Source organism: Macrobrachium rosenbergii, chromosome 4 (genome assembly GCF_040412425.1).
Source record: "Macrobrachium rosenbergii isolate ZJJX-2024 chromosome 4, ASM4041242v1, whole genome shotgun sequence".
NCBI classification, from domain to species: Eukaryota; Metazoa; Arthropoda; class Malacostraca; order Decapoda; family Palaemonidae; genus Macrobrachium; species Macrobrachium rosenbergii.
Window position 1 is genome coordinate 78607862 of NC_089744.1, and position 15867 is coordinate 78623728.

General features: G+C 38.3%; 1 protein-coding gene across 50 annotated transcripts in view; it reads left to right on the forward strand.

Annotated features, from left to right (window-relative positions):
- The window catches only part of chb (chromosome bows), a 406696-nt gene that overhangs the window by 359219 nt on the left and 31610 nt on the right, over positions 1-15867 (forward strand). For 43 of the 50 annotated variants that reach the window (XM_067101403.1, XM_067101197.1, XM_067101210.1 and 40 more), the window contains 3 exons: positions 2592-2693; positions 2975-3178; positions 7757-7890. In XM_067101403.1, the coding sequence (XP_066957504.1) occupies positions 2592-2693; positions 2975-3178; positions 7757-7890 (440 nt within the window). The remainder of the gene's footprint in view (positions 1-2591; positions 2694-2974; positions 3179-7756; positions 7891-15867) is intronic. The other 7 variants (XM_067101444.1, XM_067101261.1, XM_067101271.1 and 4 more) reach the window with 1 other exon arrangement.

Below are 15867 nucleotides of genomic sequence, written 5' to 3' on the forward strand. Positions count from 1 at the left end.
AATCTTAGTGTTTGGAACACCGTTTTGCAGTAGAGAAACAAGGTCTAATTCCAGTAGACACTGAGATCATGATTGACATCATTCTCATTGTTCTTCACATAGTGGCAGCGGCCATAGTTGACCCTGGATTTGAGGCAGGAATGAGACCATTTCATCTGATTTAGAGAGGTCACATGGCTTTGATTGTTGTTCACTTTAGCAGAGAGAATTGTATCACTTACGAGAGAACTTTAGACTGTATCCTTCTTGCTTAAGGGACAGAGACCAGATCAATGCTTTTCCTTATGGATCCCATAAGAGACCTTGTAGCAGTGCATCATGTGCACGCCTGGATCTCAAACTTTGACCTTCTCTCTTCGATAGTCCATGTGCATGAGTTGGTATGCAAATCATTTCATGTTTTCATCTGTAATTTCCTCATGTGATGGATGTCTTCTAGGAGGAAAAGGAAAGGATCACCATATCCCAGGACTTGGTTAGGTCCTGCAACCCAAGATAGGTGGCCAGGAAATCATAAATCCATTTATCATATTTCAAGATTTCACTTACATTTATGGACTGAAATCTGATGAACCTGGCTTTTTTTTATGTAAAAATTAGGCATGTGTGTGGTTAATGGTGTAAGAAAGAACTGTTTTGCCTTATGAAAGTTAAGAATTTATGTAATTTCAAATGGTCAAGATATATATTTGATATCTTATGACCATTTGGAAACATGAATGATGCTAAAAATGATTGTGAAGGTAATGAATGGTTATTATCAAATCCCTTCCTTTTTGGCTAGGCCTATTTGTTCTAAAATTGATTACAGTATAGCCTACAGTATTATAATATGCAGTACCGTACAGTAAAATAATGCATTATGCAAATTTCAACATATGTAAGGTGAGGTCATATGTACTCTGTTGAGGGGCGCAGTCTTTCTGAGATGGTAATCCATTGTAAAGGTATTGTTTTGCAGCGCTTGCTTGCTTCTATAAGCAGTACATTCATAGAAAATTTTGTTAGTAGGAAGAAAAGGTATTAGGGGTAAAGTATGAAAATTTTCTCACAGAACACCCTTCCCTTGGTGTATTGTAATAATGGTACCTGTGGCACAGTTTTCCCCAATAATATAACCCACCTGACACCCCCTTTCCCATGTTGTAGCTAAATGCCCAGTGCATAAATTGTACTGGTTTCATAGTAAAGACACTATGAATTGCTTTTTTCAGAGTTATGCACTTTGTGTGTGAATTACTTTGTACAGTATTACTTTCCCTGTATCTGAATTCAGAGCACTTAACATAATGACTAAAAGGAGCATGTTATACTGTATATTGTCACTAAAGTACCCATTTTCAGTAAATTTGTATGATTATTATGATTATTTATGTGCAGTATTGAGAAAGGAAGTGATAATGCTAGTAAAGCCACCTCCTATGTGCTGAATTTTTATGTTTGGGTAAAGTACAGGAATAATGCAAGAAACTTTTGCCAGATTATTGATTTTATTTGTTATAAGGGATAGGTAGTATATTTTTCTTTTTTAGGCTGTATATAATTAATGATAACTGAATTTTGTGGAAGTACTTCCATTATTATTTTGTATGGTACCATACAAGCTTAATATCTCATATCTCACTAAGTATAATCACATTTCCCTGTTAGTTTCCAAACATATTTTCCAAGTTGTATTGTTCAATGTTGTTTCCTGCTGTATAGTATATTATGTATTGGGTGATAGTTTAATTTGCAAGTAAGTTTATGTACTTCATGATTTACTTACTACAGCTAATATGCACTGGTAAAGTATTGGATCCTCTTAATCAAATATGTATGCCATCTTTCAGCCTTTTGAGAGATTAATATGTGATAGTAGATTTTACATTTTCACATTTCACATTTGTAGTATATGATGTTATTTATGATATCAGCTATTATATGTGACAACTAATTAAAAGTGCATCCTGTTATTTATGGCATGCAAATGTTTGTATTAGGACACTTATGTACCTCAGTTTAGAAAAGCTTGTCTTACAAACTGCTCAGTAATGGTGAAGTTCTTTATTGGAGCTCAGAGGAAGGAGATTTGGAGAACAGCGTAAAGAGATATTGCTGAGCTTGGAGTTTGTTGCTTTATGCTGACTTAATGCTTTATACCCCACCGTAGAGCTAAATTTTTAATTTAAGTTTTAAAGAGATTTTGTTATTTTGCTTCTTTCACCTCTCCTAGCATTTTGCAGTTTGACTTTTTTCATTTTTTAATTTCACTGCTTAATGATCACGATGTTATGTTTATTGTACAGCATTGTAGTTTGTACTGTAAGACGACAAGAGCGTGGACATTGCTTGGTGACTATTTTTTTTAAGGAGATTTACATAATTGAATTATATAAGTGATCTAGTTACTGTATTAAAGAAATGTCACATCCTATTAGCATGTAGATAGTTTTCACATTGAAGCTGATCATTTTTTAAGAATTTCTTTCATGTATACAAAGTCAGGAAGGTATATATATAGATACAGTATTTGTTTATATGGGAAACTTATAATTGATTTTGCATTATACTATACATTCTTTCATGTCAATTGTTTTGCCACATTACAGCTCGTCCAAGAAAAACGTCCGATCATCCGCCCATAAGTTCCATTACTTCCCCTGATCGCATGGGACGATCTAGAAGTCGAGGAGGAGTTTCTCAATCTCAGCGTGAGTTTTGTAACTTTCTTATTATCCTTAGTAAATTATTGGGTTTCTTATCAAGTTGTAATTATATAGTTCAGTATTTGTATGTTTAATATGTAGTACTGTTTTTCAGTGTATTTTTGTATATTTAATAATAATCATCGTAAGATGAGCTGTTAATTAAAAAATTTTTCAACTTCAATGTTTGTAACCAGCATAAATTGGATACATGGATGATATGGGCAGTTTACTTTAATTACTCAAACATTGGTTGACCATTAATAATAAGACAATAAATATTATAGCTGGTAGTCGAAGTGGTTCTCCTTCATCACGTTTGAGCTATGCTACATACGTCACATCAGCGGGTGACACTGGTACTCTTGGTCGTACTCGACGAAGGAGTGGAATTCCACGTAGCACCGGCACCTCAAGAGAACCATCGCCTAATCGATATAGTGGGTTAAGTAGTTTGACTTCATCCAAGTCACGCTCAAGATCAATATCTGGTAAGTAGAGAAAAATACTGCCTAATGTTTTTTTATTTAGTAGTGTGCTTAAAGTCTTTAGAATATATTTTTGTGCATTTTGTGTATGTTTTCACTTATTAGTATTAATTATGCATTACTTGTCATGAGGAGCAAAAGTGCCTGGCAATAGATTGTTCAAGCAAACCCATTAATCACATTTACCCCAGGTTGTGGCACAAATCCCAACATGTCCAGTGTGGAGGGGCAGCAGAGGTAGCAAGTAATTTTATTTGCATGCTTTGGATATTTAGTTGAGGGTAACTAATTACCCTTAAACGCCGAGCCTCTATTCACAAAAACGTCTCCCGTATGCCGGCGGCGTTCGGGAGTTAGTGCCGAAGCGGGAAAAAGTTTTTTCAAAAAATCACAGCACGCTTAGTTTTTAAGATTAAGAGTTCATTTTGGCTCCTTTTTTAGTCATTGCCTGAAGTTTAGTATGCAACCATCAGAAATGAAAAAATATCATTATCATATATAAATATTGAAATATATGACAGCGCAAAAAAAAATTTTCATATATAATTTTATACAAATCGCGCTGTGAGCAAAACAGTTAAAAGTTAATGGATTATTTTTTTTTTCTTTGTATTGTACACTAAATTGCGATGATTTTGGTATATAACAAATTGTAAAACGATCAAAGCAACACAGAGAAAATATTATCACAATATGATGCATGAATCCGTAACGCACGGACGTAAAAAAAATTTTTTTTTCAAAAATTCACCATAAATCGAAATATTGTGCTAGAGACTTCCCGTTTGTTGAAAAATTAAGCTAATTGATTGAATATTACTAGACTGTAAGTGTTTTAGCTTACAATTGCAGTTTTCGACCATTTCGGTCGAGTTAAAGTTGACCGAAGGTCGAATTTTTTCTATTGTATCGTAATTTATATGAAAATATTTCAAAACTGATAAAAGCTACAACCATGAGTTATTTTCTGTTGTATTCTACATGAAATTGCGCACATTTCCTTATATAAAAGTTTATGTAACGACTAATATAAACGGTGCAAACATTACGACAACGTGATTGAAAGAATTTCTGGCGCGGACGTAAGGAAAAAGTTTTTTTAAATTCATCATAAATCGAAATATTGTGCTAGAGACTTCCAATTTGTTGCAAAATGAAGGTAAATGATTGAATATTACTAGAATGTAAGAGTTTTAGCTTACAATTGCGTTTTTTTACCATTTCTGTCGAGTCAAAGTTGACCGAAGGTTGAAATTTTGGCAGTTATCAAGATTTATATAAAAATATTCCCAAACTAATAAAAGTTACAACCATGGGTTGTATTTTGTTGTGTTTTACATGAAATTGCACACATTTTCATATATAAAACTTTACGTAACGGCTAATATAAAGCAGTGCAAAAATTACGACAAAATGACGAAAGAATTTCTGAAATTTTCGGCAGTTACTGCGCGGAAGTAAAGAAAAAGTTTTTTTTTAAAAATTCACCATAAATCGAAATATTGTGCTAGAGACTTCCAGTTTGTTGCAAAATGAAGGTAAATGATTGATTATTACTAGAATGTAAGAGTTTTAGCTTACAATTGCGTTTTTCTACCATTTCGGTCGAGTCAAAGTTGACCGAAGGTTGAAATTTTTTCTAGTCGACGTACGGTACGTCCACTTGGCACCCAACGGACAATTTTAGTCGACGTATGATACATCCAGTAGGCATTTGAGGGTTAACTATTCTATCATCAGCCTTTCTGCTATGTCCATCAGTGAGGGCTTGTCACCAAAAATTGTGGAACCTGTGGCTGGGGATAGGGACAGAGACAGGATATCGACTATCCTTTTCTAGAAACAAATTCCCCTCAGATGTTGCTTCCACTGGGTCCAAAGATATACCAGGACAGTGCAGAAAGATCTTGGTACTGTACTTGGTTTGTGAGGTGTGGACGATAATCAGGAAGCAGGTGATTTAGAGGCTGAAGATGGATTGCGTGTACTCTATACTTAACTGTTTTTGGTCCTGAAGGTAATAGGAGGTTTTTGTATCAGCTAAGCCTTACAAATCAGTGGGAAGAAGGTAGAGTGAAATCTTTCCAGGAAGATAACAGATCTGAGAATGGAGATTGATACTTGAGTAATACTGGTTTGCCTTCAGAAGACAGGATCAGATTACTAGCAGTGGTTCAGAACTTGTGTTGACAGTCCAGTCTTCCAACCAAGCTCATGTTCACCACTCAGTATGCCACGGTGCAAGTGTCATCCTCTACATGAAGAGGTGGAGAAAGTAAAAGGATACAGTAAAGGCTAGGATACTAAGAGAAACAAGATGTGTGTATCCATGATAGTATGTTACTAATGTTACACATGACATTTTTATACTTTCAAGTATTATAACCCTTAATAGATGGGAATCCTCATATGAGTACAACAGGTTTTGGGTGATGGACAGTAATCCTTATATGAGTATTAATATTACGTGCTATTCAATTTGGATGAATTTAGTGGGGAAAATGTTCATAGCACTTCAGTGGGCCATGAGTGACTTATGGCAACTATTTAGCTCAGCTCGGGAGAGACATCGATCAGTATGTCTTGAGATTTCAGAGGGGAATGTCCTGGCTCTCTGCTGCTCCAGGATGTCTTTTCTTTTATTTGCTCATAAATATACCCAGGGATTGCTGTTGGTTTTAGTTCTTATCTTTTATGATAGTATGTCAGCTATAATTGTAATTTTGCAAATAAAAGTGCTAAGAAATATTAGGAAAAACATGTATACCTCACAGAAAGCTACTGCATCTCCCCATGATAGTGAATCTTGTAAATATTTTACAACAAATATACTCAGAATTTGTTACTGATTTTAATTCTTATCTACAGTAAACCTCCCTTATTCGGGGTGGATGCGTACCGCACCCCCCTGCGAATAGCTAAAATCTGCAAATACTTAAAATCCCTCTAAAAACACTTAGAACTGCCTATTTTGATAGTTGAAATACAAGAAAAACCATCTAAAAATGCTTTTACCTGAGTATTTTAATAGTGTTACCACAAAAAGTGCATTTAATCATGAAAATGATATGAAAATACAGTACTGTAATAGGTGAATACTTTATTTCTGAGTGAAAAATACCACGAATGGGCGAATTTTCCGTGAATAATGGGTAGATACGTTCCACAGAGAAATCTGCGAAATCGTGAGTCAGTGAATCGTGAGAACACAAATAGGGGCGGTTTACTATATTATGATATTGTGTGAGCTGTGTTATTTTTACTGGTTTCCATCTGGCGCCAGAAGATTTATCCTAATATTAAGACTGCAGATTTGTTGGTTATGAAAAATACAAATTAATTACAAATTTGTCATATTTTTACAAGTTTCATTAATGATTTTATAATAATATTAATGTAAACACAGCAAAGTATCGATAAAATGTTATTGCACTTACAGAATCCACGTGTACTGTACATTATTATATTGATCTGTTATCGTAATATATATATTAAAAATCTATCATCCCGACATTTGCAATATTTACGTTATGTGAATCAGCTGATTGAGCCTGCTACAGAAAGAGTTAGGAAAATAATTTTTTAGTTGCTAAAAGAAATGAATGTATTAATGGAATTATTATTTTAAATTTTTTACATAAAAATTTATGATACAGTGATTCATATTTCATTAAGAGAGAGAGAGAGAGAGAAACTGGTGTTTACAAATGAAGTCTCAACACAGCAGCTGGGGACGAGACTTGACTTGACAGGCTGGGGAGGAGAGTACAGTATGACCTTGTGTTTCTTACATATGAAATTCGGATTTCAGATATTTTTACGGTGATTAGAGATGAAACATCATCAGTGATAAAATGTTCTCTTGTGTACTGTTATGTGTGGTAGCTTAATCATATGGTCAACTAACTAAACTTGTAAGGAAGTATGGTTTAGTAAATCAAAGAAAAAAATATGGCAGCTCGTACCTACAGTAAAACAATTACAAATCTCGGGATGATTGTTTTTTTTATAGATATTACAATGATAATACATGAATATCATACAGTATAAATGGATTCTGTAAGTGAAATAACATTTTATTGATATTTTGCTGTTTTTTCTTGAAAGAATAGAGAGAGAACATTGGTAAGCTGTTTTGTGATTTTGATGGATTTTAATTTAGCATTTTTGATATTGTGCTGTTTACATTAATATTAATATTTGAAAATTAGTAAATAACTTTTTTTTATCATAAAAATGTCATGAAAATACAGTGATTAGTAAATATTGCTCTGCAAAAAAATTCACAGGTTAGTGAATTTTCCGTAATATATTTGGATATAAGTTCCACAGAAAAACTTTTGGTTAACTAAAGCCATGATTGCTGATCAGCAATCTAGTGGGGAACTCACTACATAGCTAAAACCACCTTTGTCTTCATCATTAGTGAAAAATTATTGAATTCTTTACAGATTTGAAGAGAATTTGGTTGTAGTCACTTATACAACGTCTTGTTACTTTCTTTGTGCTTGTTCACTCTTGTAATAGCAGTTATTGATGATTCACTTATATTAATCCATTTCAATCTTTTTGTATCTCTAGGTGCCACTGAAATGCCTCCTCAAGTGCCAGGAAAGACTCGTCAAGTAATGGCCCAGAAAATATTGCAACAGAGTCGAGAGGCAGAAAGTGCATTAGCTGATGCCCTGGTGAGTCTGCCACCAGGAGGAGTTCTTGTGAGTACCAATGATACCATGGTGCATGTGCATTTGCTCTACACTACTTTTTCAGTGTATAATAATTAAATTGTTTTCTCTGAGTATACTTAGGGCCCATTGAAGTTCATTCTCTTGAAATTGTATATGGGACATACATGAATGTTTGCCAAGATTTATGTTATGTACTTAAATGTCATATATTTCTGTAGAAATGTTCATTTTCTTGTGGGTAGCTTTTTATGCTTCATGATAAGCTTATCAGTGTGCTTGCCTTTTGCAAAGAAGTGAATGTTTTAGATTCCCATAGGAGGAGAACTTTTATCATCTCCAGTAGAATGTGATATAGAAAATTTTTCTTAATGAAAACATTTGCAACCCTTTTAAATACTAGTGTGTAGTAAGGTGGTATTCCTAGATAGGGTGAAGAATTTTGTGTAAAAGAAAAGTGGAAGCATGAGTAATTGAATGGTTTGAACAATTTGTGGATGTATACGTTTGATCAAAAAGATGTAACTTGTATACTGTATCAAATTGGGAGAACAGAATTTATATATACACTATAGTAGATGAAAATTTATTTTGTTGTTGCAATGAAGGGACTGGTAATTGATTATGAATCAGACATGTAGAGTTCGATTGAAACTTTTGTTGGGTTGCAGAATTACGTGGTTAATTTTGCTTCTGCAAGTGATTTCAAACATAAAGGAAAATTAAAGCAAACCATCTTGGTAGTAGCTGTAATACTGAGACTAAAGAGTTGAACATTTGTATTGTTTAGTTGCTGATTTCTATGTAGTAGCAGTGGCAATGATGAGGTAGTCTTTGACCATGTTGAATTTTCCAGCCAGATGGTGATGATTAAAATAATTGGTAATTTTTCTGTAACTTCGTAATTCTCAGTTAGTCAAATTAAAAACATCCTTTATCTCCAGCTGCATTAATTTCTTTCACTTTTCCATGGTCATTTTGCTCTCCTCCCATCCTCCTGTCCAATTGTAGCATTATTTTTTACAGTTTTCCCCCTTCTCATTCAAGTGCAAATCCTTTTGGAAGCCCTGTGAGAGTCTAGATATGTAATTTGATGGTCTCGTTAAACTACTTTGTAATAGCAATGATAAAGACAATAAAAATGTAGTCAGGTTTTCCCTTTACTAGGTTAGAAATTAAATTATTTCTCTCCAATTCTGTTGTGTGCACATTTGAGTTCAGTTTCTACCTGAATTACCATCTCTCCAGGTTTTATATATGCCTTTTCTCAGTGGTTTTCTGGGTCTTCCTTCTCTTCTTTTTTCTATTACTTCCACTTCTACTGCTTAGTTAAGTGCTGCATGTGTTCTCTCTGCTGATATTTTTTACACAGATTTCTATATGTTTCCTTGTCTTAACTTCCTCTACATGCCTAGTCTGACGTAGGTTTTCATTTCTCCCTGTTCCCTCTGATTTTATGGGTCATTCTACTGATCTTTGTTTTGCAACTTTCACATCTACTCCGAGTAACTGCTCTCCCCTTGTTTTCACCTGCCCAATCAAGGTGGTCTTGGTGTATTTCGGTCTCTAGATGAGACATCTCTCAGCAGTTTCATTTATGTGATTTTACAAACACACCAGTCATAGATCAGCTTTGATATATGTGAAAAATATGAAATAGAAAACTTGTGAAATGGAATTGTATACTTTTTTGTCATTTCTAAGACATTTAACTCCTAGAACCTCCCACATCATCATCTATATATCTCTACTTAGGCACCCACTGGAGAAAAGTAAAATTAACTTCCCCATCTTAACATTCCCCAGTGCCAAGTGAAGTTTTATTTATCAGGTTCTTTACATCAGTCGTAAATTTCTTTTTTCAGTAAACAACCATCTATTTTTTTTTTTTGCTGGAGGGTACTGAAAAGTAAAACTAACATCCCCAAGTGCATTTTTTTTTTGTTCTTTACATCAGTCATAAATTTCTTTTTTCATTAAATAGCCATCTATTTTTTATGCTTGAGGGTACAAAAATTAGTAATTTAACCGAATTACTAAGTTACTGAAAGGTATACTTTTCATTTGTGTCTGCAAATACTGTAGATGATTTAGCAAGCCTCATGATAATTGGTTTAATAGTAGGTACAGCCCACGTATATAATTAATTGTCACACAAGCACTGCACATCTCTAGGGTTAAATACTTCACATGATTGGTGTTTTAGGGCTTGGAAAATTATTTCAGATAATGAGTAGTACAAAATTTTATCATGAGCTATGCATTTCTCAATGAAAAGTAAAGTTTTGAAGTTTATCTTTGAGTTACCTTGCATCTTCGATCTGTGGTAACACATTATATTTGCTAAAATGGCTGTTATATTTTTGTTTTATGTTAGGTTCCACAATGTTACAGTTGAATATTGAGCATTTTATCAAGTGAAGCAAGTCAGATTTCATTTATTAGTGCTACCTCTTGTGTGGAAAGGATTTGAAGAGAATTCAGTTTGTTGACCTTCAAGAATGTTAGTTGTAACTGTAAAAAAATATCATTGCAAGAAAAACCTTAAGTATTAATTGGAATAAAAAAAAATATACATCATGGGAAAAGTTAGAACTAGAACATAAATAATGGGTGTCCATAGAGAGTTGGAATAAAAAAAAATACACAGGGGAAATGTTGGAACTAGAACACAAATAATGGGTTTCCATAGAGAGTTGGTAACACTCAGAGAAGCTGTGACAGATATATTAAGAAAATTGCCTATGTGATTACTAGGTGTTAGGTATGATAGTTGATTTGTTTTTATTTTTTATTTTTGTTTTAAAAAAGTCTCAAGGTCACATTTAATTAAACCATAATATTCATCAGGCAAAATATGGTATGCTTTGATGATTCTGTGTTAGTGCTGTCGTTTGTTTCCTTAATTTATGTTGTACAGGAATTTGATTGATGCTAAATAGGAATGGTATTAAAAAAAAGTCTATTTAGGGTGAAATCTGAAAAGGTTTGGTAAGGATATATTGATTATAAAAAGGATTTTGACAAAGGAAAAATCTATTTCTGGAGAGGGGCCCGTGTCACCCGGTGAAATAGTCCATTCAGCACTTATTTCTAGGTAATTCCGTTGCTAGATACCAGAGAAAGCTAAATGAAATGCTGGAGTTACTACCCCCAGAGCGAGCTCCACTAGATGGAGTCGTGTATGGAAAAGGGTGAACTACAAAAACACGGAACCTTATCCTATAGAGATTCTCAATGTCAAAAGTCCCAACGAGAGAGGTGCCGATACAAGCCCATGCACTACTCACGGACTGTATACAAGGCAACACTAGCCGCATTCCATGTTAGCACCCACCTCACTAGAATGAAGTTTATCAAGGGAGGGAGAGAATGAAAAACGGGTGGGTCACCGGGTGACACGGGCCCCTCTCCAGAAATAGATTTTTCCTTTGTCAAAATCCTTTTTCTGGATCGGGGTCCGTGTCACTTGGTGAAATAGTAACAGAGAAATAAACATCATTCTTATGCTATTAAAGACTTAAATAGAAACGTTGAAAACTAGGAGAATTCTACCCTGAACATTAGTAAGGTCCTCTAAGTTCATGTAATGAAAATAATGTAAGTGGTCACCGTCTAAGATCATGAGCTTAGGATAGCACCTGAATAGGCTTGTATAAAGAAAATACTTCCTGCCTAATAGCAGACCCAATGACAGTGCCCCCCTTTTTTAAAGGAGAGGACCTGACAAAATTGCGAGGTCCTGTCTAAAAAAAGCCTGCAAGGAGAAAACTGGACACAGAAACAGACCTTGTAAAGGGAGTACTTTCCAAGGTGACCACCGAAAATGAGGACCTTCAATTGTAGATAGAAAGTTAGGGTGAGGAATTCACAACACTACCCCTGATGAGGGGAAACCAAACTGATTGGTTCTGCCAGACAGGGCAGACAGTACAGGAAAACTAACACTAGAAGCTAAGCTGATTAAAAATTTTTGGGACTTCCTTAACAAGGAAAGGTAAGAACAAGATGATTGTTGGTTACCGAAGCTAACTCCGATACATTACTCAAAGACCAGAAAACCGAATGTGGACGGAGTACTGTTCTTAGACGAGCACAGACCTTAGGGATGAAAGTTAAGGGCCTGTGAGTCTGGTTCCAACAAAACACTTTCCTCGAGGCCAACGCGGCCGCATCAGTACTGTAGCTTCGAAAACTATGTGAAGAGTGCTAGTTACTTAACTGCAGAACCATACTGCAGTAGAGTAGGATCCCTTAACTGATTTCAGGAAAACAGTAATAACAGGACCAATATCAGTTTCCTCCTAAACTGTAAGATTCACAAAGACCACAAAAGCCAGGACATCAGAGTTTGAGGGGGCTGACGCAGGCTGAGTTTATACCAGACGGGACAGCTTGATAGTATGTGGCTGAATTGGGTTGCAAACAGACCTACTTCCAGGCCCAGGAAAAGGTCACAAGACTACCTGAATGACGCTCCGTCTAAGGACTATTCCGACACCAGGGGGGTAGGCCCTGGATAGGGAAAAAGCAGTGACCTTTTGGACCCCTACGAGAAGGATGGTAGACAGAGGCACCTGCGTCTGTTTGTTATGGAGAAGAATGAACCATAACCTGAACGAAGCAATTCGAGTCCAAAACCACTTGTTTACGCAGCGCACTATTGCTGTTTTGTTCAGAACCAGCCTAAAAGGAAACCTCTTGGGGGGAAGAAGTTTCCCAAGGACAGGAAGACTGTCACCGCCCTCCAAAGCGTCGATATGGAACTGCCGGAACGTGACCGACTAAGTACCATGTAGTTCATTGGGCCAAAAAATATCCACCTCACCCGCCCAGAGAGGTGACGGTGTGGAATACTAAGGCCGGAGGGGAAAGCTGGAGAGGAACTGACTTCGGTAAGCACTTGACAGTTGTGCAAGGCCGGAGGCCACTATTCAAGCAGGAGGAATCAAGGAGACACGTCCCTGACTCCACCATACCCCGGTCATAAACTCCAGCTTTGACTTCAGAAGGAGAACCGTCACTGAAGCAAACTGGAGAAAACCCAGGACCTTTTCTTGGGTACGGGGAGAGGTATGTTTGAGATGATGAAATGATAGGATGTCCTTGCTATCTCTTTCCACTTCCACTGGATTCATAACTACGGAAGGCTACCCTCCTGAATCAGGTGGGATTCCTTCCTGGTTACTTAGAAGCCCAAAGACTCTAGAAACCGATTAAAATGACCGCGCCCTCAGGCAATTCCCGACGCTGGGTGCCCAAATGAGCCAGGCAACTAGATATGCAGCTAGCATAGCCTCCTAATACCGGAGCTGTTGAACTACGGTATTGTTCAAACTGGCAAAGACTCTGGAGCCGCATTGAGGAGGGCATGAACCTGAAGGGGCACGCCTGCTCCCGAGTCTGAATCCCAAGAAGGGATAGGACCTTTCTGCAACCAAGATGTGAAAGGAAGCGTCGGAAAGGTCTATAGAGGTGGTTACGGCTCCACGGCGCAGTAGGATCCGAACCCACAAGACTGTAAGCAACCGAGACTTGCCGCATGAATAAGGAAAACAAACGGGACACGCCGGAAAAATTTTCCAGTGGAAGGGAACTTCCTTGGCAGACTGAAAAAGCCTGACAGGCCATTCACAAAGACCCCAGAACTCTGGCCGGAGGCTGATTGAACCTGATGGGGGGGGGCTCCACCCCGGGCCCTGATAACTATACTGTACTCTGGGCCCAGGAACTGAAGTTCCAGTGGCCCCGAAAATGGTACAGCCTCCCACCCATATGAGAAATACTACAGGGAGGAGGCTTGATTGCCTCCAGTGAAGCAAATGCCTTCCCAATTTCTCGGAGAGGAGTAGGATGCTTTCCTGCTCCTATGATAACCCCGAGGGTCAGAGCCTCTGGCCAAATGTCTAGTGAAAATTCTTTCCTTAGGTTTTCGTATGAAGCAAAGAAAACTCCGGCGGAGGCACGTGGGGGAGGCAGAGACACACGGGGGTGTTACAAGGGGCTTGATGTGTTGGCTGAACCCGCACACATCGAGGTGGAGGCTGGGAGTGAGAGCTGACGGCTGTCTAGGGGCAGAGACCTGAAGAGCCTGCACCACTGCCTGAGCAGGGGGGCTCTTGAACTACATGAACTTCTTGCCGGACTTGGGACAGGTCCCGGCAAGATCAGACCGTTTTCTGCTCGTAGGGTAGACACCCATGAGAACGGAGGCTCTGGGTAACAATAGTAGCCCCAGACGGGCGTAACAACACCCACCTGGGGAAAAGATTAATTCTCCAGGTGAAACTGTTCATAAGATTTTTTTCAGCTCAAGGCGGAACGGGCAAGCCTGACTTACACCCTGTTTCAGCTTCTGAAAATTGACTCTGGAAGCTTAGGGAGCTGTACGCTGAATAAATTAGAAGCGTAGTCCGGGGTTAGAAGATTCACTGTGAATGTATCTGTGATATCTGTCTCCCGGAAATGCCTCAGCGATACATTTTCAAAACAAGCCTGTTGATAAGAGGGGCTACATTCGGAGCACAAGGGGTAAGAAACAGGGCTCTCAAAGAGAGCACGGTAAGACCCCACAGCTGGCGTGAACTTGGAATTCTCCGCCTGCCACTCCGTTAGAGTTCTCAGGGAGACGATGTGTCCAGCCCCTAGCTGAAGGCTCACTTATGGAGCCTGCCAGACAGATGCCATGCTCGTTCTGACAGTCTGGTAAAACCCGGATAAGAGGATACCAGACCGGAAGGGAAGAAATGCCCTTCCACCAACCTCCGTGTGCCCACACCCCCGACAGGAGGGTGCCTTCATGCTGGGAAGCATAAAGGGAAGGCACCAAGATTCACCAGACTGGAGGGGAAAAGAGGTGGAGATGTCTGGAACGATAGAATTCCGGAACGGAGCAGGACTTAACAGGTGATCCATTGACAATGAGTCTTGAGATTAATCTCTTGGGATTTAAGCTCCTGGGAAAGGGAAGGCATGGACCATGAGGTAGATAGTTAGTTTAATAGGTTGACAATGACCCTCAAATCGAGCTCCTTATAAGGAGACCCGTAAAAGAGTTTTCAACAAAGGAAGGAGGGGGTAACCGCCTTGCTTTGCTTGGGCCGTGTCCCTTTCCAGAAGACGAGGCCAAACTCGTAGATGGCACCGGATTAGAGATCCGAGACGTCCTTGAGGGGGCCCCGGAGCGGGTCTTCTTGGTTTAAAAAAAGGGTTTTTTTTTTTTTTTTTTTTTTTTTTTTTTTTTTTTTTTTTACTGACTTCACCTTAGGGACGGTAGACCAGGAACCGTCGAAAAGGGATGAGAAGGTAACGAATCCCCTAAAGGAAAAGTTTGCCTCACCTAATTCCGAGCTAAGCGGAAAAGGTTTGCCTCAATTATTCCCGCACCTACTTATCGCTCCGGGACGATGTTCACAGGTCCGTGAACGAGACAGAAGGCCGTGGCGTCTTCAGAAAACTCTCCGTAAACAATTAACTTGAAGCGAAGAGTTACGAGACTTGCGGCCGGCCTCCAGGAGGGGGAAAAATTAGGACCCCAGACCGGAGGAACAACTATTAATAAGTTATATAAGACGGAGTTTGGCGAAGGAAAAACCGATAGGTGTATATGAAACCTACCAATTTACCGAGAAACTCGCCCGGAAACGGAGTTTGGCGGAGGAAATCGATAGGCGTATATGAAACCTACCGACCCACCAAGAATCTCGCCCGGAGAGAGCCCAAACACCGAAAGATTATTAATAAGCCACAAGAGGCGGAGAACCGATAGGTTTATATGAAACCTACCGAATTAACGAGAATCCCGCCCGGAGACGGAGTTTGGCTGAGTGAAATCGATAGGCGTATATGTGAAACCTACCGATTTATCGCCAAAGAGCGAGTATTAATAAGCCACATGAGGCGGAGCTTGACGGAGGTAAAACCGACAGGCATATATGAAACCTACGGATTCATCAGGTAGCCTGCTCGGGAGAGCATAGCGCATAACGCAATCTGCCGGGTGCCAAG